Source organism: Notamacropus eugenii, chromosome 3 (assembly GCF_028372415.1).
Source record: "Notamacropus eugenii isolate mMacEug1 chromosome 3, mMacEug1.pri_v2, whole genome shotgun sequence".
NCBI lineage: Eukaryota > Metazoa > Chordata > Mammalia > Diprotodontia > Macropodidae > Notamacropus > Notamacropus eugenii.
In genome coordinates, this window is record NC_092874.1 from 178882691 (window position 1) to 178904994 (window position 22304).

General features: G+C 36.4%; 1 protein-coding gene across 2 annotated transcripts in view; it reads left to right on the forward strand.

Annotated features, from left to right (window-relative positions):
• The window catches only part of ITPR2 (inositol 1,4,5-trisphosphate receptor type 2), a 510130-nt gene that overhangs the window by 187848 nt on the left and 299978 nt on the right, over window positions 1-22304 (forward strand). For both annotated transcript variants that reach the window (XM_072653450.1, XM_072653451.1), the window contains 8 exons: window positions 1622-1763; window positions 3574-3735; window positions 5554-5726; window positions 14576-14695; window positions 14812-14997; window positions 16753-17004; window positions 17985-18129; window positions 18961-19111. In XM_072653450.1, coding sequence (XP_072509551.1) covers window positions 1622-1763; window positions 3574-3735; window positions 5554-5726; window positions 14576-14695; window positions 14812-14997; window positions 16753-17004; window positions 17985-18129; window positions 18961-19111 — 1331 coding nt within the window. The remainder of the gene's footprint in view (window positions 1-1621; window positions 1764-3573; window positions 3736-5553; window positions 5727-14575; window positions 14696-14811; window positions 14998-16752; window positions 17005-17984; window positions 18130-18960; window positions 19112-22304) is intronic.

A 22304-nucleotide genomic window follows, 5' to 3' on the forward strand; every position in this document is an offset into this window, starting at 1 on the left:
TTACTCACTCTCATTTTCCTGATGTCTAATTTTTTTTTGAGGTATATACAGATGATTCTATAAATGAGAATATCTCCTGATACTTAAGACCTTCTTAGGAATCATAGAGAATTTCCAGTATTCCTATCCACCATGTTTGGAAATGATGACCTTATTTTTTGCCTGTGTCATTATTTGCAGGATGACATATGTCATTTCTTTCAAGGCATTTTTAAACATTTCCATTGTCACTGGCTGTAGGTATTTGGCTATGTGATTATTGGCTTTGGTTTTAGTTTTCCAGGCATTCACTTTTCATAACTTTTCTCTGTAAAGAAATCTCAGTATCAGTACCCTTGTAAATTTTTTATTTTTTGGAAACAATCAAGGTTGTGATTTGCCTGTGGTCACACAGTAGTAAAGTGGTGGTCAGATTTGATTTCAGGTCCTCCTGAATCCAGAGTCAGTGCTCTATCTACTACACCACCTAGCTCCCCCAACACTCTTAGGAGTCAGCAGTGTCTAGTAGAAAGAATATTGGCTCTAGAGTCAGATGACCTGGGTTTATAGCCCACTTCAGACACTTGCATGACTTTGGGTAAGTCATAATCTTCCTGGACTTCTGTTTCATATCCCTATATAATGATAGTCTTCTGAGGTCCCTTCTAGCTCTATATCTCTGGTCTTTTGATCCATGATCTATGACCTATAATGTATAGGTTCATAGTTCTGAAGAAGGCAGAGTGGTATAGTGGAAAGAGCCCAGAGGAAAGAGGTTCATATCCCAGCTTGAACACTCACTACCTGAGTGACTGTGAGACAACTCAAATTTTTTGGTCATCAGGTTCCTCATCTGCAAAATGAGAGTTTTGGCTGAGATGCCCTCTGAGGTCCCTTCCAGCTCTTGTGCTGTGGTCCTATGGAGACTTTTCCTTTTCATGAGAAGTTGTCTTTTAAATAAGCTACATTTTCTATTTTTACTCAAGTACCTTTAAATTGACCATGTTTATCACAAACATTCCCAGGAAGCCTTTGAAACATTGCATTCTTATGCATCATTTTAGACTCAGAAGTGGTTCAGAGGTATTGATCAGTTGTTTACAGTAAGTTTCTTGGTAGAAGTCAGTCGTCATTTCCCTATTCCGTAAGTTGAAGAACCTAAGCTATGGAGAGGATGAAGAGATAATGTCACGAGTCAGGTGCAGAACTAGGATTCAATCTCAAAGTTTCTGAAAAATAACTGAGCTCCCCTAAGCAAAGTTGTGGTACGTCACTAGAGAGACATCACACAAAGCATCATGTTGGTATTTGTTACTTTGGCAACTCGACTGGCCTAATAGGCTTGCATGTATCTCCATGTTTTAAGTACGTGTGTGTGTGTGTGTGTGTTTGTTTGTGTGTGTTGTTGTTGTTTTCAGCTGGGGAAGAGTAATGATGAATCTTTAATCATTGCTGTGTTCTTTCCTAATTACCCCTGTATTAGATTTCCACTTTTTGCTGACCCAACATTTTCACTTTTGTATATTCTCTTACCTGTGGTTTGCATTGATTTTGTTTCTATGGTATCAGGCGTTTCCTTTCTAAAATTATTTCCCTAAGTTAAGCCTGCCACACAATAACATTTCTCTATTTTTTTCTATAGATTTGTAACAAAATTATTGGAGGATCTCATTTTCTTTGTTGCTGATGTACCTAATAATGGACAGGATGTTCTGGATGTGGTAGTTACCAAGCCAAATAGGGAAAGGCAAAAATTAATGAGGGAGCAGAACATATTGGCACAAGTGAGTTGTTTTATATGCAAGAATATTTTATCTTTGTGACTAAGCATCAAGGTCAAATCTTCTCCATTGTGCTCACTGACCCAGTTTTTATTGGATAGGCTACTAGATAATTTCCAGGTTCATGAGGACACTTTCATATTCCTAACTCTTCCACCTCCTTCTTTCAACTCTTATGTGAATCTAAATAAAAATGTATACCCAAAGAAATTAATATTTTATTCATTCTTTCCTCACCTAATAGCTTTTCACTAATGAAATATGTTCTTTTGTCATGATCCATGTATATAAACCTAAGGAAGGCATATGAAAGTGAAGATAGTTACTAGTACATGCAATTTTGTATAGTTTGGAAAAAGTAGGGAGTTTATATATTGTTATTAAGTAAAGCTATTTTCTATAAACTCATATTTGTATTAGTGAATACAATTAAAAATTAGAAGTGGGATTGCAAAAATTAGTTGGGATAAAAGTAATTTTTGCCATTAATATTCCTATTATTTTAATAAAATTGATTTTGAGGGCTTACGTAGCCTTTTAACATTTGTTAATATATTTGTTGTTTAGTCTTTTCAGTCATGTCTGACTGTTTGTGACCCCATTTGAGGTTTTCTTGGCAAAGACACTAAAGTGGTTTGCCATTTCTGGCTCCAGCTCTTTTTTTTTTATAGATGAGGAAACTGAGGCAAACATAGTTAAGTGATTTGCCCAGGGTGACACAGCTAGTAAGTGTCTGAGGCCAGATTTGAGCTCCGGTGTTCCTGACTCCAGGCCCAGAACACTATACATTGTGCCACCTAAACTGCCTGTTAATGTATTTAACACATCTTATTTCAAAATCATAGGTATAATGAATTCAATAGCCTTTAACGTTTAGTGCTCATATATTATGCATTTGTTTATTTTGCCATCAGGAATATATCTCTTAAACTAATAAAAAATTCTTTTTTCAAAGTTCTTTCTCATTGGTAGTGTATTCCTCATGTCAATGGATTGTCCTGAAAGAGCTGAGATAAATCTTTCAGAGTCCCCAAGTTTTTTATCTGCTGAGAATCTGGCTGAATCAGTATTGCTAGAAGCACATCACTGTATTAAATTAGCACTGCTAACGCCTTATAGTTTCAAAACTCTAGCCAGTGATTTTACTTAGTCCTCATGAACCCTTTCGTATTGTAAAGAGCAGTTAGAGTCTTAAGCCAAAGGACTATTTTCATGTGATAATATGTGGAAACTGTTTTTCTCAGTACATGCCTATGAAATAGGGACTGTTTTCAGTCATGCTATCTTTGTGTATGACAATTAAATAAACTCTCTTATAAACATGTGTGAGTATATGTATATATATACATACATAATACATATACATGTATATATCGCTATATATCTAAATATGTGTGTGAGGTACCAGATTAAACACAGGACTTCTTTTATATTACTTCATAGAGAACAATTTATAAATAATGGTTTTTAAATAGCTTGTGAGATGAAAAATATATTCTTAGTTGTATATATCTTTATGTTTTACAGCGTCACAGGATCACATACATTTTGTGCGTGCATGTTTTATAAAAGGCCATTTTCTTACATGCTCTTGGAACAAAATATATACAAGGCATCTGTTAAACTGATGATTTTTGTTATTTGACCCCTGAAAATTTTGTAATAGCAGTAGAATTGCAATGCTTAGCAATACTTAGATACTTCATTGAAACCTATATCATAAAATTCTCTTGATAAAATTTAGTGTGGTAACAGCTAGCTGTCTAAAAACACTGTACAAGTTTAGTAAACTGCTAATCTTTATTCCTGATAGGTATTTGGTATTCTTAAAGCTCCCTTTAAGGACAAAGGGGGAGAAGGATCAATGCTGAGACTTGAAGATCTGGGGGACCAGAGATATGCTCCCTACAAGTACATGTTGAGGCTCTGTTATCGAGTTCTTAGACATTCTCAGCAGGACTATCGGAAAAATCAGGTTAGACTTCTAGATAACTTCTCCATGAATTTTCACTTTTTATGTGAAATCCAAAATGACGTTTGCTACTATTATATGACATAAATTAATCAGAAGTAGGAATTCAATATTTGAATTTAAATATTTCACAAAAATCCAAATATCTCAGAAGCATTCTTGGGATTTGAAGTCAAAGGACATGAGTTGAAATCCTAACTAATATTTTTGTGACTTGAGCAAGTCGGGTAAACTCTCTGGATTTTATCTGTAAAACAACGACGACAAAAAACCAAGAAGAGGTCAACTAAATGACATCTGTTAGCTCTACTAGTTCTAAATTTTATGATCCTAAATTGTTATACCACGATGTTAAATGTACCAAAATGAATTTCTCTCTTTGAACTAGTATTTACTAGGTTTTTCCTTACCCCTTTTTGTCTGGATACAGGTATATATCTCTCTTAAGACTATCTCTTGTGCAAAAATTCCAAATTCCTAAATATATAAATGAGGAATGACTTTTCACATTACCAAAAAGATTCTTTGCTTTACAGAGAGATTCATTACATATTGCTTTTAAAGTATGGGTTCTCTTAGTGTAGTTAAAACAGTGGTTGATTTATGAAAAATAAATTTGCATGTAACTTTTCAGGAACGCATCTAGTAAGTAAATTGTAGCCATATTTATTGAGCTGGGCACAATTTGTTACCTCCACTGACTTCCACATGACCTACAATTTTCTTAAAATTGAAGCTTCAGATTATGAAACATAAAGTATAGTAATTTCCTGCTTTATAAACTCTATTACAAATTTTATGCATTAAATTTACTTGTAAGAAATAATTCTTGTGCATTTTTTTCAGAGCAGGACAAGGAAAATTCTGTATATTGGGATGTCTTTTCCAAGACAATAATATCTCAGTTATTAGTAGAACCTGAGCAATTAGAATTGGTCAATTTGGGCACAGTTTGCCCAAACTTAGAGCTAAAGAGGAATTAAATGGGAGCATATGTATGAAGAAATAACAAAGATTATGACCAAAGAACGTCTGATTAAGAACTAAACAATAATGACATTTTACTCAATATAATTTTTAAAAACTTGAAGATATCAGATCCTGCTGCTCCCTTCCTAACTGATTGTGCCTTTATACCTACTGAAAACCAAACCCCAAAACATCCAAATCCATCTGAGATCTTGTATATGACATTTCACACTTGGTATGCACGTACCTAAAGATTAGGAACAAAGACCCTGTATATTGGTTAACCATTTCCACTCCTCTAATTGTGTAAAATAATTGAACAACAAAAAAATTATGCAAAATAATTATCATAGCCATACTATCACTTTAGGGGAAAAGCTAAAAAGACTAATTTTGGGGTCTCCTATGGTAAATAATAAAATAAATAATAGTCAATTGAACCAGCAGTTGGAGTCATGTCAGGCAATTCTTGAAGTGCCTCATCACATAAAATATTTAATTATAATTAGAGTGTGTTTTTCCCTGACAAGCATTTAGTGATAATAAGATACTTAAGCATTATATTTTATAAGATTTTTCTTTTTAATTTTATTTCAACTCTATATTAATATTTTTGCTTTCTCTATTAAGCTACTTAGTTTTTCAATTCTGCTCCCTTCAAATACATTTTAAGATGATTTTTATTCAATTTGAATAAATTAACCTATCATCATTATGAATTATGTCTTGGCTCCATTTTTTTTTATCACTTAACCTTGTTTAACATAGTACCTTTCTCTTAGTAGGTGTTTAATAATTTTTATTGTGAATTGATTTGCATTAACAGATTATCCTGGGCCTTTTTTTTGGCAGGAATATATCGCTAAGAACTTCTGTATCATGCAGTCCCAGATTGGCTATGATATTCTGGCAGAGGATACCATCACAGCTTTGTTGCACAACAACAGAAAACTACTAGAAAAACATATCACAGCAAAAGAAATTGAAACATTTGTTAATTTACTCAGGAGGAACCGTGAGCCAAGGTTTGAAATGGTTCATGTTATATGTTATTTTCTTACAGAGAGTGTCTTTTGGTTTTATTTTTAGAACTTGTGTGATATAGAATTTTCCTACATTGTCAACCTTTCCTGTTTTGGAAAAAAAAGTATGTTGTGTTTATAATAATATCACCACTGATACTAATCCCCAAAGAATGCATATACTGGCTGTGTAGACTGGCAAGTTAGTCATCCTCTCTCAGTGCTCTAGGCAGCCTTCTAAGATTTGTAAGCTGCAGAGAAGATGCAGACCTGCGTGGGTAGAAGAAATCTTCATCTTAGGCACCCTTTCACTAATGGAATTACAGAAACATTCCCTATCAGTGTCTTATTAAAAAGTGGCTCTATCATAGGTGATTAAAGTCCATTACAAAATTATATGTGACTTCCTCAGCCTTTGAGTAGACTAATACCAGATAGAATAATGATCAATTGTATTTGTAGCCTACTTTAGTTTTTCAGACCACTTTTATGTACATTATCCTGTTAGATTCTCGCTGTAATCCTGTGAGATAAAATAGGATAGATGCTATTATTTTACTGATGAGTAAACTGAGGCTGAGTTCAATGACTTGCTCCTCATCTTATAGTGAGTAAAAGGGAGGCAGAACCTTAATAAGTTGACCTCTTCTAACTCTAAGTTAGGTGATCTTTTCAAGTGTACAATATTTTATCATTAAACACTTTTAATATATGGGATAAATGACTTGTGGAAAGGTTAATTGAACTGCTTAAAATGACTATACTACTTGGTATAGAAAATCAATTGTAGAGGGTGAGACTCTGTCTTTTTTGATTCTATAAGGCCAACATTCCTCACCTGAGGTGAATGCAGATGTTTTTTTTTTGTATGGTATAGTTCTAGCAGCTTTGGCCCATGATCTTAATCTTCCAGTCCAGGAGTCACAGACCAGGAGTTTACCATTTTAGGGTAGGTAAAGTATATCCTGATCAGAGGCAGGCACAGTACAAGAAAAAGAATGCCCTACATAAATTTATGGAATATATTCAGGTGATATGTAGTACAATAATATGATTCTTCATTCAGAAAAGATCAGTACACTGAGTCAAAACTGGTGAGAGATAAAATTATAAAAGTATGCTCAACTCCTCAAAATGGTCTGTGATCTTGCCATTTGGGCTTTCAGTTCAATTCATTCATGCCTGCCTATCCTGGGTGATACTTCTCACTAAGCTTGCCATGGGGAATCCACCCAGTGTGCTGGAGGACTTTCTCACTTTTTCCCATCATTATGAGGGTGCATGTGGAATGATCTGAGTATATACCTGTTGATCTTTGTCCTCACCACACAGACCATTGTCTCTTCCTACTATGTTTTCCCTCACTGACGTCTTTTACTCCTGTTCATCTCTGAAAGTTTATCATCAGTAATTTGTTGCAACATGCTCCTTTGTACCATGTGCCTCTCTGCTACCCTTTGGAAACTGTTTCTAACTGTTTCTTTGGAAACTGTTATATTCCATGTTTCATTGATAGACAGTAACACTTGTAGAATTCTGAAATTTTAAAAAGTGCCCTTTGTTTTCATAGAAAACTTGGTTTCATTATAGGAACTCTGCAGGTTTCTAAGAGCAATCTAGCTTCCTGTTCACCTCTTAGCTGACACTCCATCTATACTGTCTATCCTAGGTAGATGTGCCAGTTGGTAAGTTCTACAGGCTTTCCATTCAAACATATGACTTAATCTGGGCAATAGACACCATTCATCCGCTTGACCTTTTCAATGTAGGAAGTCGGGTCAGACACTTTTAGGTATTTGCAGATCCTTGCAGGAGGCTTTGGAACATTTCAGGGTTTGATGCAACCAGTGCAATGCCATCCTAAGACAGGAGTATCTTGTAGAACTTCATTATCCACAGAGAAATCCTCTCCAATTTGGCTTCTGCACTGGATGTCCTTTATCATAATGGAAAAGACTTTTGGAGAGTACACTGTCTTGCTTTTGTATTTGTATCCTCAAGACTTACTTAGCACAGTGCTTGGCACATATGGAATGCTAAATAAGTGCTTTCTTATTCGTTTGTGTTTATGATTATGCAATAATTGGCATAATTAGCAAATATGCTATGAATATTAGAACCCATTGTGCTAGTTGTTTGTTCAGTATGAAAAAAAGAATTTGATACCACAGAGCAAAATGCCACCTTGAGAGATCTTAACAAGAAGTTTCCCAATCAAGATTCCTTGAAAGATACAACAGAAATAATCCCATTCCATGATAAGGTCATTAACATAGGTGAGGCATAAAACAGGATTTTTTTTTCTGTGTTCCTTCTTTACTTCCTTCCTTGACTTGCACAGGATCACATAGCTAGTAAGGGTCTGAGGAACTCAGGTCCTCCTGACTCCAAGGCTGGTGCTCTAGACACTATACCACTTAGCTGCCACTGTCTCTCCTTCAAATAATTTTCATTGATTTTGACATGTGAATGAGAGATAAAATGCTGCAAAATAAACTTTAAGGTGACATTTTGCTCCTTGATGTCAAATGCTATTGCATACTCAACAAAGAGTGCGCATAATTTAGATTCTCTACATCTGTTAATCAGTTGTCAAATGGTAATGAATCATAACAGTGGCTAGCATTTATATAGTGCTTTAAGGTGTACAAAGTGCTTTAGTAAATATTATCTCATTTTATCCTCAGAACTGTGGGAGGTCTGTGCATATTACAGAGGAAGATAGTGAGGAATACAGAAGTTAAGTGACTTGCCCAGTTATACAGTAAGTCTCCGAGGCAGGATTTGAACTTAGGTCTGATTGCAAGTTCAGTACTCTATGCACTGAACCAGGTACCTACCCAGGTAAATGGATGAAGAAGCATATGTTAAGCACTTTCTACGTGCCAAACACTGTGCTAAGTAATGGTGAAATAAAATGAAAGTGGCACTTGCTCTCAAAAAGCTTAATTCTAATGTAAGAGACAACACATATAAGGGAGTAGTGGCCATGGACTAGTATTGTATTCTGGGAAGTCACAAAGACAGTGAATAGAAGAGTAAGGCAATCAATTAATATGCTCTTTCCAGAGTCAATCGTAGCATTGATTTGATGACAGTTCTCAGAGCAAATAAAATCATTAAACACTGATTAAGTGCCTACTACATGCCAGACTTTGTATCCCCAACAGTGTACTGAGAGTTGGGGATACAAAGAAAGGTTAAAAAAAAACACTTCCTGTTACTAAGTAGCTCACACTCTAATGGAGGAGACAACATGCAAGCAACTATGTACAAACAAGACATATATAGAGAGAGTACGTAGAGATAATCTTATAGGTCACAAGAATTAAAGGGGATTGAGAGAGGATTCTTGTAGAAAGTGGAATTTTAGCTTGGACATGAAGGAAGACAAGAAAGTCATGAGACAGAAATCTGGAAAGAAATCTAAGAAATCTAGTTAGGGAGACAGTCAGTGAAAATGCCTGGAATCAGGAGGTAGAGCATATTGTGTGAAGAACAGTAAGGAGCCCAGTGTCACTGGCTCACAGAGCATGTGGGAGTGATTGAAGTATGAAAAGACTGGAAATATAGGAAGGGGTCAGGTTATGAAGGGCTTTGAAAACTAAACAAAGAATTTTTTATCCTCAAAGTGATAGGGAATGATTGGAGTTTGTTGAAAAGGTGGGTTGGGATGGTCAGAACTGCACTTTTAAAAGATTTGACAGCTAAGTGCAGGATGGAATGGGGTGGGGAGAGACTTGAATCAGGAGACTAACCAGAAGACTACAACAGTAGTTGGGACATGAGGTAATGGGGTTCTTCACTGGGGTGGCAGCTGTGTCAGAGAGAAGTGGGCAATGGTACGAAGGCAGAATTGACAAGATTTGCCAATTGATTGGAAGAGAATGAGGAGTCAAGGATGATGATACCAAGTATCTGAGAGGATGGTAATGCCCAACAATAGCAGGGAAGTTTGAAAGAGTGAGATGGTTTTTTGGGGAAAGACAATGAGTTCAGTTTTGGATATATTGATTTGAACATGTCTTCAGGACATTCAGTTAGGGATATCCAAGAAGCAGTTGGAGATATGAGCATGGAAGTCAGGAGAGAGGTTAAGGTTGAATGAATAGATCTAAGTATCATCTGCATAGTGATGACATTTGAATATCTGGGAGCTTATGAAATGACCATTTACAGAGGGAAATGGAAAGATGGAATAGGAGAGAGCCTGCAGTAGAGGGGGACACCCGCAGTTAGTGGGTGTGACTTAGATTAAGGTCTAGCAAAGGATACAGAGAAGTAGTGATTGGACAGGAGGGGAACCAGGACAAAGTAGAGTCACAGAAACCTAGAGAGAAAAGAGAATCAAGAAGAGAATGATTTACCATGTTAAAGACTATAGAGAGGTAAAGAAGGATGAGGTGTGAGAAAATGCTTTTAGATTTGATACTTGAGATCATTAGAGTGAACAGTTTTAGGTGAATGATGTAGGGAAACAGCCAGTAGACTGAAGGTTGGTGAGATAATGGAAATGATAGAACAGGCAATCTAAGGGATAAGATGGAATAGAATATGATCAATTGTGCCTAGAGATGAGTTTGCATTGGCAAAAAAAAAAGGCTGCCTCTTCATGTAAGATAGGGTTGAAGGAGCAAGTAGTAGCTGGAGGCATATGAGTGATGGGAGTTGAAGAGGAGCTAAGAGTGAGTTTTTGCCACATAGCCTCATTTTTTTTTTTGCTGAAGTATGAGTTAAGACTTTCAGCTGAAAGGGTAGAGGGAAGAAGATGGTGGTTTTGAGAAGAGAAGAAAAGCTTTGGAAAAGCAGGTGTGGTCAGTGAGATAGTGACAATGGAGGTGTAAAAGAGTTGCCTTGCCACAGTGAAGCCTGGTTGATTTGTGGAACATGAATTTGTGGTGGATCTCATCAGCATGGTTTGTGATTTTTTTTTCTGTCATCTTTTAGCAGTATGTAAGCAAGAACAAAAGCAGTGGGTGGTTGAAATAATCTAAGGTTGGGGCTTAGCAGGGCATGATTGGTAATATGAGGGAACAGGAGAAGAAGACTCAAGCAGAGACTCGAGATGAGCTGAGTGGATTCACCAAGGGGTTGAGATGAAGAAGAATGTAGTTAGTGCAGAAGTGATGGCCTGGGAAAGAATTGAGGGGTGGAGGAGGGATCATGGTGATAATGACAAACAGGAGTACGAGTTAAAAACAGGAAAGATAGAATTAGAGTTCTAAATATGAAAGAGTTCATAAATATGAAAGTATAACACTTATTTGTGGCAAGATCAAAGGTATGACCATTTCTGTATGTAGCTGGGGTGAGGTGAGTGGGAATAGGTTATATGAAATGAGTAATTTGAGGAACTGTGAGATTAGGATGATTCAGGGAGTATCAATATATATGTTGCGTGAGGGCAAGAGTTGGGGAGGAGAGAAAGACAAGTCAGGCACTGGACTTGTTAAGGAAAGAAGGAGAGTGTCCTAGAAGTCCATAGACAACAGCTACTAGAATCTTGATTGGGTAATAAACATGGATTGAATGAACCTCAAAGGAAGACATATTTCTTAGTGATGGATGTAGGGGGAGAATCTAAAAGAGGCAATGAGGAGCAAGAAGTAATCCTATTCATCCACTTTGACCAGTGATCTGGGGGTATGAATGAAAGTACAGCCAGTCCAGTGGTAGAAATAGTAGCCAGGGAAGCCACATCATTATGAGGGAGTCAGGTCTCAGTGAGTGCAAGAGGAAAGAGTGAGAAAGGAAAAGGTTTAAGACGAAAGCAAGTTTGTTACCTATGGAACAAGAATTTCCAGAGTGCAGTGGAAGGGGTGGCTAGCTTTAGAGTGGGACATTGTTGCTGTGGGGTTGGTTGAAGGCAATGGAATAAAGGAGCAGTCAGTGAGGAGACAGAGAAAAAGGCTTGGACAATGGTAACAGAAGGTTCAGAATCCCTGGAATGGGAAGAGCATTGGGGTAGGAGTATGTTAAATACTGAGGAATGAATTTATGTAGGTTATGATCTTTATTAGGGTTTGGTCTAGTCCTCTTATTGGAGTTGTCCCAGTGCATCAGGTATGTGGCTAGATTAGAGGAGGGAGGCAACCAGTGTAGAGTTTTATGAAGTCAGAGAGGTTGCTGGGAGTGCAAAGGCATTCCCCAGTTGGCACAGGAGGCTAGATGTCCCCCTTCTTTTCAGATAGATGCAGGTGAGGAATTATAGGATACAGGGTAGGACACAAGAGTTGAAAAGAGAGTAGATTCATGGTTCGACGAAGTGCCACACCTAGTGATTTAGATCCTTCCTAACATGGTCAGGACAGGTCTTGTTGAGAAGATAGAGTAACCTTAGGCAGCAGGGTAAAAAATAGCCAGAGTGAAGATGGGTCTGCATTGGCTCCAGTGAGTGCTAAGCAGAGTGACTTAACTCTTCCCTGACATGTTTTCTGGAGGTCCAGTTTGAGGGTGATGTAGCTGTAAATGATTGGGTGGTGAAATATGGTTCATTAATGGTATTATTTGGGGAAGACTGCTTGTTCCTGCTAACACCACCTTTGAGGATACCATCAATTCATGTATATATGATTTGCTCAAGATTTTCTGTAGGTGAGAAAGTAGGTATATTATCTAGTAATTGATGTTTTCTTGTTTGACTTTTTTTTTTTTTGGTGTTAATTAGGTCTTTGATCTTTTCCAACTTCTAATATCTTCCCTTCTTTAAGATGGTTTGTATATCAATCTTTAGCACTTTCAAAATGGTGATCCAGCATGGATCTTCTTTACAAACATTTGGTCCAATCTGGCTACTTTCCCCATGTTTGTTCCCAGTATGACTTTTCACCTTCCCTATAAGCACATCTATTATGGATCTAGATACAGTGGTCTTATTGTACTTAATGGTGAATAGTTTGTTATCCAGTCTTTACAGATTTTTTTCTATTTACCTTCTATTGGTTATCATCTCTTCATTTTGTCTTACTCTGATATGATATTACATGGTTAACTCTCCTGTCAAGCTGTTTTTAATCTGGTTTTATTCTTCACTGCTCATAATTATCCTAGTGCTTGCCTTTGGAGATTACTTTCCACGTACATTCAATATATATCCTGTATCTACAGTTATTTTTCATGCTGCCTCTTGCATTGGAATTTGAGTTCCTTGAGGTTCCAGAGACCATGCTTTCTTTTTATCTCCAGTTCTTAGTACAGTGCTGATATGTAGTAGGAACTTAATAAATGCTTGTGGACAAGTTTATATTTTAAACCAGTCTAGCTTTTGTCTTCCATCTCTCTGTTTCACAATAAGGTGATTATGTGAGCTGACTAAAGTAATTTCTGATCTCTTTTGGTCTTCTGGTTGTGGCAAATCAGTATTTATGCAATTTCTGTTGTCCACTTCCCATTTCTTATTGCTGATTACTTGTTTAAATTGAGTTGTTTTAGTTATATGCCATATTTTTTCATTATTACTCTTTCCTCTTGCTTTATACTAATTCTATTTTTTTTTTTTACTCTGATAAACTGGTGATAGGAGTAAACACAGGTAGCTAATTTATGGATAACTCCCACATCAGTAACTTAGAGTATAATCGATCCCACTTTTCGTTAATGTTATTTGCTGCTCACTATATTCACTGACTACCAATTCTTTTCTTGAAGTATGTGTAAGTCTTGGCTTTTCTCATTCCTTTTACCTAAACCAGGGGTGGGGAACCTGAGGCCTCGAGGCCACATGTGGCCCTCTAGGTCCTCAAGTGTGGCCCTTTGATTGAATCCAAACTTTACAGAGCAAATCTCCTTACTAAAAGGATATGTTCTGTATAACGTGGACTCAGTCAAAAGGATGCATCCAAGGACATGTAACCTCCAGGCTGCAGGTTCCCCACCCCTGACTAAACTATGTTTTCTCAAACATTTTTTTGTCATCTTCACCTTTCTCCATCTTTGTGTTGAAAGTACCAAATATTAGACTATTTATCAATTTAATTTGGAGGCTCTTATAGAGTTCTTGGTAGAATTTCTTTATTTCTTTACATTAAGTAACCAATATTGGCACATAAACTGCAATTATTTTCATGAGAGACTTTCTGCAAATTCTTATCATCAGCCTGCATTTTGAGATGACCAGACATTCCATGAAAGTGATTCTTGTTGCCTTTGGTTGTGTGATTAAAAATAACTGTGCCAACTTATTTTTGTTTTTGCCTCTCCAAGGGATACCCATGACCCTTCATTTCATTTAGCTGAAATTCCCTTCTGATGTCACTTGTAGAGAGAATGTCAAGATTGATACAATTCAGCTCCTCTGTCAGTATGTCCACTCACTGGTCATTGGACAAGTATATCATATTTATAGTACCAACTGACAAACCCCGCCCCCCCAAATGCACCTAAACCTGTGTGATTCTTAGAATCCCTTGTCCTCTTTTCCACCACTTTGCCATTGTTCCTACAGAAGCACAAGATGTAAAGAACTAAGAGGCACTTTCCCCTTGTTTCTTGGTTTTGCCATGCCCCACCAAAAAAATTCATCACTCAGTGGGCAGCCTGCTGGAGGTGAGCCTCTCTGTATTTGGCTGAATGGTTCCTCAGAAATTTATCTCTTTCATTTGCTGGGACCAATCCTCAAAGCCTTTTTAGAATGGCACAATCTCATAGAGTTTATACTCTGGGAGCATAGCCTTTGAGAACCCAGGATCACTTCTACGAGTCCAAAATGTAGAGTAGGGCCCAGTGATAGTACCAAAGTATGTTAAGTCAGAAAGATTACAGAAGCACACAAATGTAAAAATGAATTTGTTGCAATTTATTTCATTAATATAATTCCTTGTTTTCTGTTCAACATTATCTTCTTTTTTGATCAGATTTTTGGATTACTTGTCAGACTTGTGTGTGTCTAATACAACTGCTATACCAGTAACTCAAGAACTCATTTGTAAATTTATGCTGAGTCCAGGAAATGCTGATATTCTCATTCAAACAAAGTAAGTATTTATAATAGAAATATTCTTTTCAGCTTATTATTCAGCTCCACAATAGTCCTTAGCACAGCTGTTAACTGAGTTTATTAATAGTTTTATTATGTGTTCCTTATTTGAAGGCTGGTTTCCATGCAAATAGACAATCCTTTGGAGTGTTCCATCCTCCCAGATGATATTGATGATGAAGAAGTCTGGCTTTACTGGATTGACAGCAATAAGGAACCTCATGGCAAAGCTATCAGGCATCTTGCACAAGAGGCTAAAGAAGGCACAAAGGCTGATTTGGAAGTCCTCACCTATTATAGGTTAAGTATTGTAAAGAACTGGAACTCATGATCTCAAGTATTTATTGGTAATTTGATCGGACTCATGGATTAAAAAAATAAATTAAAATATTAAAGTATTTAAGAATTGATTAAAATATTTGAGAAAAATTGTGAAAAAATGTAGAGGTCAAGGTGCATGGGATATTTTAAAACTTTTAAAACAAAAACAAAATTGTTTCGCATGATTTTTTCTGATCATTTAAAAGTTTTTAATTATTGTGTAAAACACAAGGTTTTTTTTTTTTAATGTGAATATATATTGCTTTCAGTTTCACTGTATTAGCAATGTTTAAAGATCCCAGGCAATTTGTAACTATGGTGCTTCTAATGCCACAAATGGTGAAGTAATAAGGAAGGGAACATGAAATTAAAAGGATACAGGAATAACCTTTCCTGCTTTATTTTACTTTACTCCCCATTAACAGAGTATGGCCATTGACTGCATATTTGAAGGATTTCAACATTTTATCTCTTGCTTCCATACATCCACATAGCCACCCCAATTTGCCTGGAATAATAATAATAAGTGAAGTTTATGCAATGCCTTAAAGTATTTAGAAGCACTTTATATGTAATTATACTTAAGCCTCAACCCCCCCCCCCCCTCCCCCCAAATCTGTGAGGTTGATACTATGGGTATTATTATATCCTCACTTTACAGATGAGGAAGTTGGTTTGTTCTTTCAGTCCATAAACATTTATTAAGCTTCTATGATTTGCTATCCTAGGTACTGGGGGATGCAAAGGTCAAAATGAAATAGATCTTGGAGCTTACATTCTGTTAGAGGAAAAATAGATACATAAAAATAAGTAAATGCAAAATACATACAAAGTAAATAGTTTGTATAGAGTTGGGGGAGGAATAGGTGGGTTACTTCTGCCTATAATTCTAGGGCTCTTCCTACTGTGCCTTACTGTCTCTCTGTCTGGCCACTGGACCTAGATGGCTCCAGGGGAGAAAGTGAGGCTGGTGACTTTACACAGCCCTCCCTCACTTAAATCCAATTCACTTACATGTGATGGCATCACCTCCCTGATGTCATGGTCCGCTTTGAGAACAAAGGGCAGCAGTAGCAACTGTCTCTCTGGAATTCAATCTCTTTTCAACTCTACCTTCCTGACATATTATCTTGTTTCAAGACTCAGCTTGTAAACTACTGTGTTTAGGAAAACTTCTCTGATTCTGTTAGCTATTGCATTCTTTCCCCCCTTCCCCCACCATCTGCTACCCCATCACCTTTCTCTCTCACTCTCCTCTCCAATTATCTTGAATTTACAACCTCATCTTTATACCTACAGCACTTAGTATGGTGCTTTGCATTAAGATGCTCAATACATGTTTGCTTGAATTACTGTTGAATTAATTTGGATATTTTATTTGCTATTATAAGAATTCAATTCCCTTATGATTTTTACTTGGAAATTATAGAGGAGATTCACAATTCAGGTATGGGTTGGTCTAGACAGAAATAGGAAAGTTAGGAAATGGGGTAGATTTTTGAAGAAAGATATAGAGTTCTATTTTAGCACACTGACTTTAAGATACCTATGGGATATCCAGTTGGAATTATCTAATCAGTTGGAATTATCGAATTATCTAATCTAATCTAATCAGTTGGAATAATCTAAATTGGTTAATATGGGACTGGAACTCATGAGAAATGCTAACATGTTAATCTATTTAAGAAACTCTCCTATGATGAATCAAAAAATGTGATGGTTAATGTTTTTAAGGTATCAATTGAACCTCTTTGCAAGGATGTGTTTGGATCGTCAATATCTAGCCATAAACCAGATTTCTACCCAGCTTTCGGTAGATTTGATCTTGCGCTGTATGTCAGATGAAAGCCTGCCATATGATCTGCGAGCCTCTTTTTGTCGCCTTATGCTTCACATGCATGTGGACCGAGATCCTCAAGAATCAGTAGTTCCTGTTCGCTACGCAAGACTTTGGACGGAAATACCTACTAAGATCACAATATATGAGTAAGTCTAATAAAATTCACAAAAGCTTCAATAACTGCAACTCTGATGAAAATTTCATGAATAAGGTCTTTTTTAAAAATTCAAACGTTATTTTTTTTGGTTCAAGATCACTACAGATTTTTGTGTCGATATATTTTGTTTTTATATCACCTATATTTCCCTAATGAATCCATTATCCCTTCCCTCTCCCAGAGAGCAATCTTATTGTAAAGCATAAAACCAGGGCAAAAAAAGGCAGTTTAGCAAACCTAACCAACTTATCAAAAAGGTCTCATATTTTAAAGCATTCCAAATTCACAGTCCCTTGCCTCTGCAAAGAAACAGGGATGGGGGGCTTTTTGTCTTTCCTTTGAGGCCAAGCTTGGCCAGTATAATTTCATATCATTCCATTTTGATTGTTTTATTGTTCTTTCCATTTACCTTATTTTAGTCATTGTGTATATCATCTCCTAGTTTTACTTACCTCACTTTGCAACAGTTTATATAAGTTTTCTCATGTTTCTCTGTATTCATAGTTTCTTATAGCACTATGATATTTTATTACATTTATATACCACAACTTGTTTAGCCAAAATCATATGCTTTGTTTCCAGCTCTTTGTTACTAAAAAAAAAAGCTATTATGAATATTTTTGCGTTTATCAGGCATTTCTTTTTGTCATTGACCTCCTTGGGATGTATGCTTACCAGTGGATTAGGGTCAAAGTATATCTGGACAGCTCTGTTATTTTTGGTAAAGGTTACTTTTAATAAGCACTGTCATTAAAAGAGAGAGTAGTAGGAAAAGAAATGGAAGAGACTTTCTAGAAAATAAATTGAAAATTTCAGATTTATTTAAAATGAAAACTGCACAAAGGCCAGTTTCCACATTTATGCCTCAATCTAAAACAATAGTTGAGTGTATATTTGTGAACTTTAAAACCTGTCTACAACCAATCTTTGGAACAATTTCATTTTGATTCCTTTTGTCGATCTTTGCAGATATGATTCTATTACAGACTCTTCAAGAAATGATATGAAGAGGAAATTTGCACTGACAATGGAATTTGTTGAAGAATACTTGAAAGAGGTTGTAAACCAACCATTCCCTTTTGGGGATAAAGAGAAAAACAAGCTTACATTTGAGGTACTTTACACTTCTTCATATTAAAAAAGAAAGCAATAAGTGACCTTTTGGAGAGAAGGCAGTTTGTTAGGTGAGAGAATTAAAAAGCTGATGAAAAATATGATGATTTGAGTCTTTTATCTGGTTTTGATTAAAATTCATATTTATACCAGCTACTTATTTCTTTTGTTTTTTGATTCCATTCTTAAATCTTGATGCCTTATGGTTAACACAACAATTTCATGAATCACCTTCATTAGGCATTTGTGTATACAGATCACTGTGATCTAACAATTTTCTGCATAACTGTAGCAAGTGTCTTCTCCTTTTCACAGTGAATTAGAATTTATTCATGCTTTGCCATATTACATGACAACATTAGGACAAAGTCAGAGAGGTTCTTAGATCGCTGGATCTTTGCTCTATCATGTTTTATCTACTTGATAACAAAGCACAGGAAGTAACATTTTCTGGCCAGAAATAAATAGACCACATTTCTTTTTCGTGAAAATCCTTGGGTTCTATTTACTTCATTGACATAGTCATTTGTTAAAAGACAGGCCTAAATTGATTAATACACTTCAAAAATGCAAATAATTACCTTTTAACTTTATCTAATCAACCTGAATTTGCCTCAGAAAATTTTATCTATTTTCTAAATTTAACAGTAAATTGATTTCATTCTGACAAATCCAGCTTTGGGGGAAATCAGAATTTATATGTTTAACTTTAGTATGGAATATGCTTACTAGTCTTTAAAGAATGAGAAATATTTAAAAATAATGAATATGTTTAGTATTTTCATGTTCATCACATTCATCTCAGTTTTTCTTTTCCTCTCCCTTTTTAAAGGTGGTGCACCTGGCTCGAAATCTTATTTACTTTGGATTTTACAGTTTCAGTGAGTTGCTAAGATTGACAAGAACACTTCTGGCTATTCTGGATATTGTACAGGGACCTATGTCATCATACCTTGAAAGATTAAGCAAATTTCAAGATGGAGGTGAGAAATTTGGAGAAAACAATAAGTATGATAAAAAAATCTTTGATGATGGTTAGTGGTTTTTCTTGCTGGCTATTTGGAGAAGAATGATTAAAATCCTTTAACGTGTGATCATATTTTGTGGATATGAATATAATGCTTATATAATACTTTATAATTTAAAACCACTTTTCTCATAATACTCTTATGAGATAAGTATTATGACTTTCATTATTAGCATTTTGCAGAATGTACTGAAGTTCAGAATTGTTAAATGATGTGTCTGAGGTCACAGGGCAAGAAAGTGATAGAGATGACTCAAATTTAGGTTGGATTCCGTGGTCACTTCCAAATTCTCAGAATCCTGCAATTTTGTTTTGCCCAGATGTCTGACTGGTTGGCTGGGGCTATGGGTTGAGAACATCAGGTGTCTGGCATCTGAAGACATTAGAAAATGAATCCTGGGTGTAGTATCTTGATTAGTACTCAGCAGTTGGCCATTGAATATCAGTTAGGATCTAAATAGCCCTGATAGTTAAAAGAACCAGTTGCTTGCCCTGCCCTCTCTACCTGCTTGCTGGCAATAGAATGGATACCTGATATGTAAATATTATTTATACATCTATGTGACAAACTACTTTCCATAATATTCAATGGTAGTTCCACAAACTATTGTCTTGTGTATCTCTTCTTCCTTTCTTAGTCAGCTCATTTTACCCTCATTGCCTTAATTTTTTTACCTCTACACTAATTAACCAATCCTTTTCAATCAACCCCACCAATGAACTGCATCCTACCAGGTTGCCAAATGATTTTTAGATTGCTAAATTTGATGGCTGTTTTCCAGTACTCATTCTACTCGAATGACATCTAAGATATTACGCTTTCTCCTCCTATTTGGCTGGCTGCTTCTTCTCTGTCTCTTTTTCTAGCCCTTCATACATTTCCTGCCCATTCACTGTAGATGTCCCCCATGCTCTGTAATGGGTCCTGTCTTCCAATCATTGTTTGAGGTCCTATTGCAAATTGCCAGATCACTTTGAGATCATGCTCTGCTTGTCTGCCAGAATGCCTCCCTGCTCCCTACTATTTACCATTTCTGATGCCTGGACTTTCACCTGTTTCCTACTATTGTACTTTCTTGATGTTCATATACACATATTAACTTCTTCCTAGTGATCATTTCTGGAACTTTTATTGATTGCCTAGTCTTCTCATGCCTTGTAGATCTGTCTAGCCTCTTAGTTTCAAATATCCTAGGTTTGGTTCACAAAACCTCTTTGCTGACATGTATTATTTTTGTTTTGTGCCTGACTAGCTTTTCTTTCTTTTCTTTTTCTTTTTTTATTTTTTGGTAAATTAGGACTTTAATTAGCCTCCTCACAAACTTTCCTCATACTAATTCTATTCCAGTACAGTAGGGGTACAGCTTTCAGAGAAAAATTCTTTCCCCCTTTCTTGGTGAAATGGCAGGTCAGATGTGGTGGGTTGGAAGAAGAGGCATGACTGGAAGGAAAAGGACTGCAGTTCCTGGGGCTCTGCTTTGTTTCAACCTCAAAGGTGGTAACTTTAAATAGGATGTGCACAGACAGTATTCGAGAGGTTTTATGGCCAATGCCATAGGTTTAAATGTCAGTAATTAGTGTTTGCTGCAATAGAAAATGAATAGCTCAGGAAACTGGCAATTAAAGTTTTTTCCTTCCCTTCTGGGTCATTGGTTAATATTCAGCCCGTACCCCATGAGTATAGGTGGAAGCTGCCATCATCTGAGCACTGGTTGGTGGTCTTAGTCTAATTCTTAGTGTATGACTGTTCACCATCACAGTTATTACTAATTGGTGGTCTCCACAGAAACTACTGGGCTTTGAGCCTGATCTTTTGTTTGTTCTCTAGAGGTGGTCCACTCAGAAAACTGTTGAAGCACAATAATAGAGCAACACAGGGAGGGAACACTGCCTCTGCCTGTTCTGCAGGAAAACAGAAGATGCTAATCTGTGCAAATATGAAGCTGGCCTCACTCATTGGCTATAAATTTCATTTGAGAATAAAAATATTACTTTTCCAAATAAGGGTGCTTACACGCAGCATGCTATGTTGTTGAGTCAATTTGCTTTTCCTAATACCTATCATTTGCTCTTGGAGCAGATTTAAAATGCACAGGCATCTTTTATTGTAATTGATCTGTTGGATAGTTGTATTATGTCAAGCAGCGTATCTCTTTGCTGCTGATAAAAGCTGAAAGCAAATGCAGACTCTAGCAAACAGAAGGCATGTTTGTGACTATTGGATGCTTTGCAAACATCCCTTTTGTAAAAATCATAAATAACAAGTTTTTGTACAACTTGGAAGAATTTGTTACATTGATAACACTCACTCATGGAGAGGGTATGTTAGGATATTATTGTTAGCAGGAGTGGGTCTGATTTCTGACACTGGGAAAAAAGAGCCCATGTCAGGGAAGACAGAGTAAATCCCACAAACATAAATTGAGTGTATAATATGATCTATTAACTTAAGCATAGATTTCAGAATCAGATTTGCTCAGGCTAAAGGGACTGTACTCTCCCCAGCTCTCAAGTCAAAGTTTAATTGACAGCTGAACCTAAATTTGGCCAGAGCAGAATACTTGGCACAGGATGAAAATATGTTAATGTTTTGGCTTAAAAAAAATTATGCAGTCATGCTTATTACTATCTGCTTGTCTCATATGGAGTATGCTTGAATATTAAATTCTAGCTTGCAGAATCATCACCCAGAGGGGACAACTTGACATCATTTCATAACTCTTGTCTTCCTCCTTGGAAAAGGCAGAAACTACATCCAAAAGAGGGCCATGGTGTCTGAGATACTTCTGAAATCCTTAGAGCTGGCTGTGTCTTGGCCTACCTATTCAGTCCTTTTTCTTTCTCTTCCTATACATGCCCTTTACTCCAGTCCAAACAGTCTAACTGCTATTCCCAAATCTTTGCTTCTTTTCTCACACTATTCTTTTTACCCAGAATGCCTTCTTTTCTTCCTTTCTACCTATCAAAATAGGCATCTAGGAAGTGGAGAGAGTACAGGACTTTAGGACTTGGAGTCCAAAAGACCTGAGTTCAAATGTGATTCACACACCCCATAGCTGTGTTTATCCTGGGCAAGTCACTTAATCCTTTTGTCTCAATTTCCTTATGTGTAAAATGGGGATAATTGTGACACTTATCTTACTGGATTG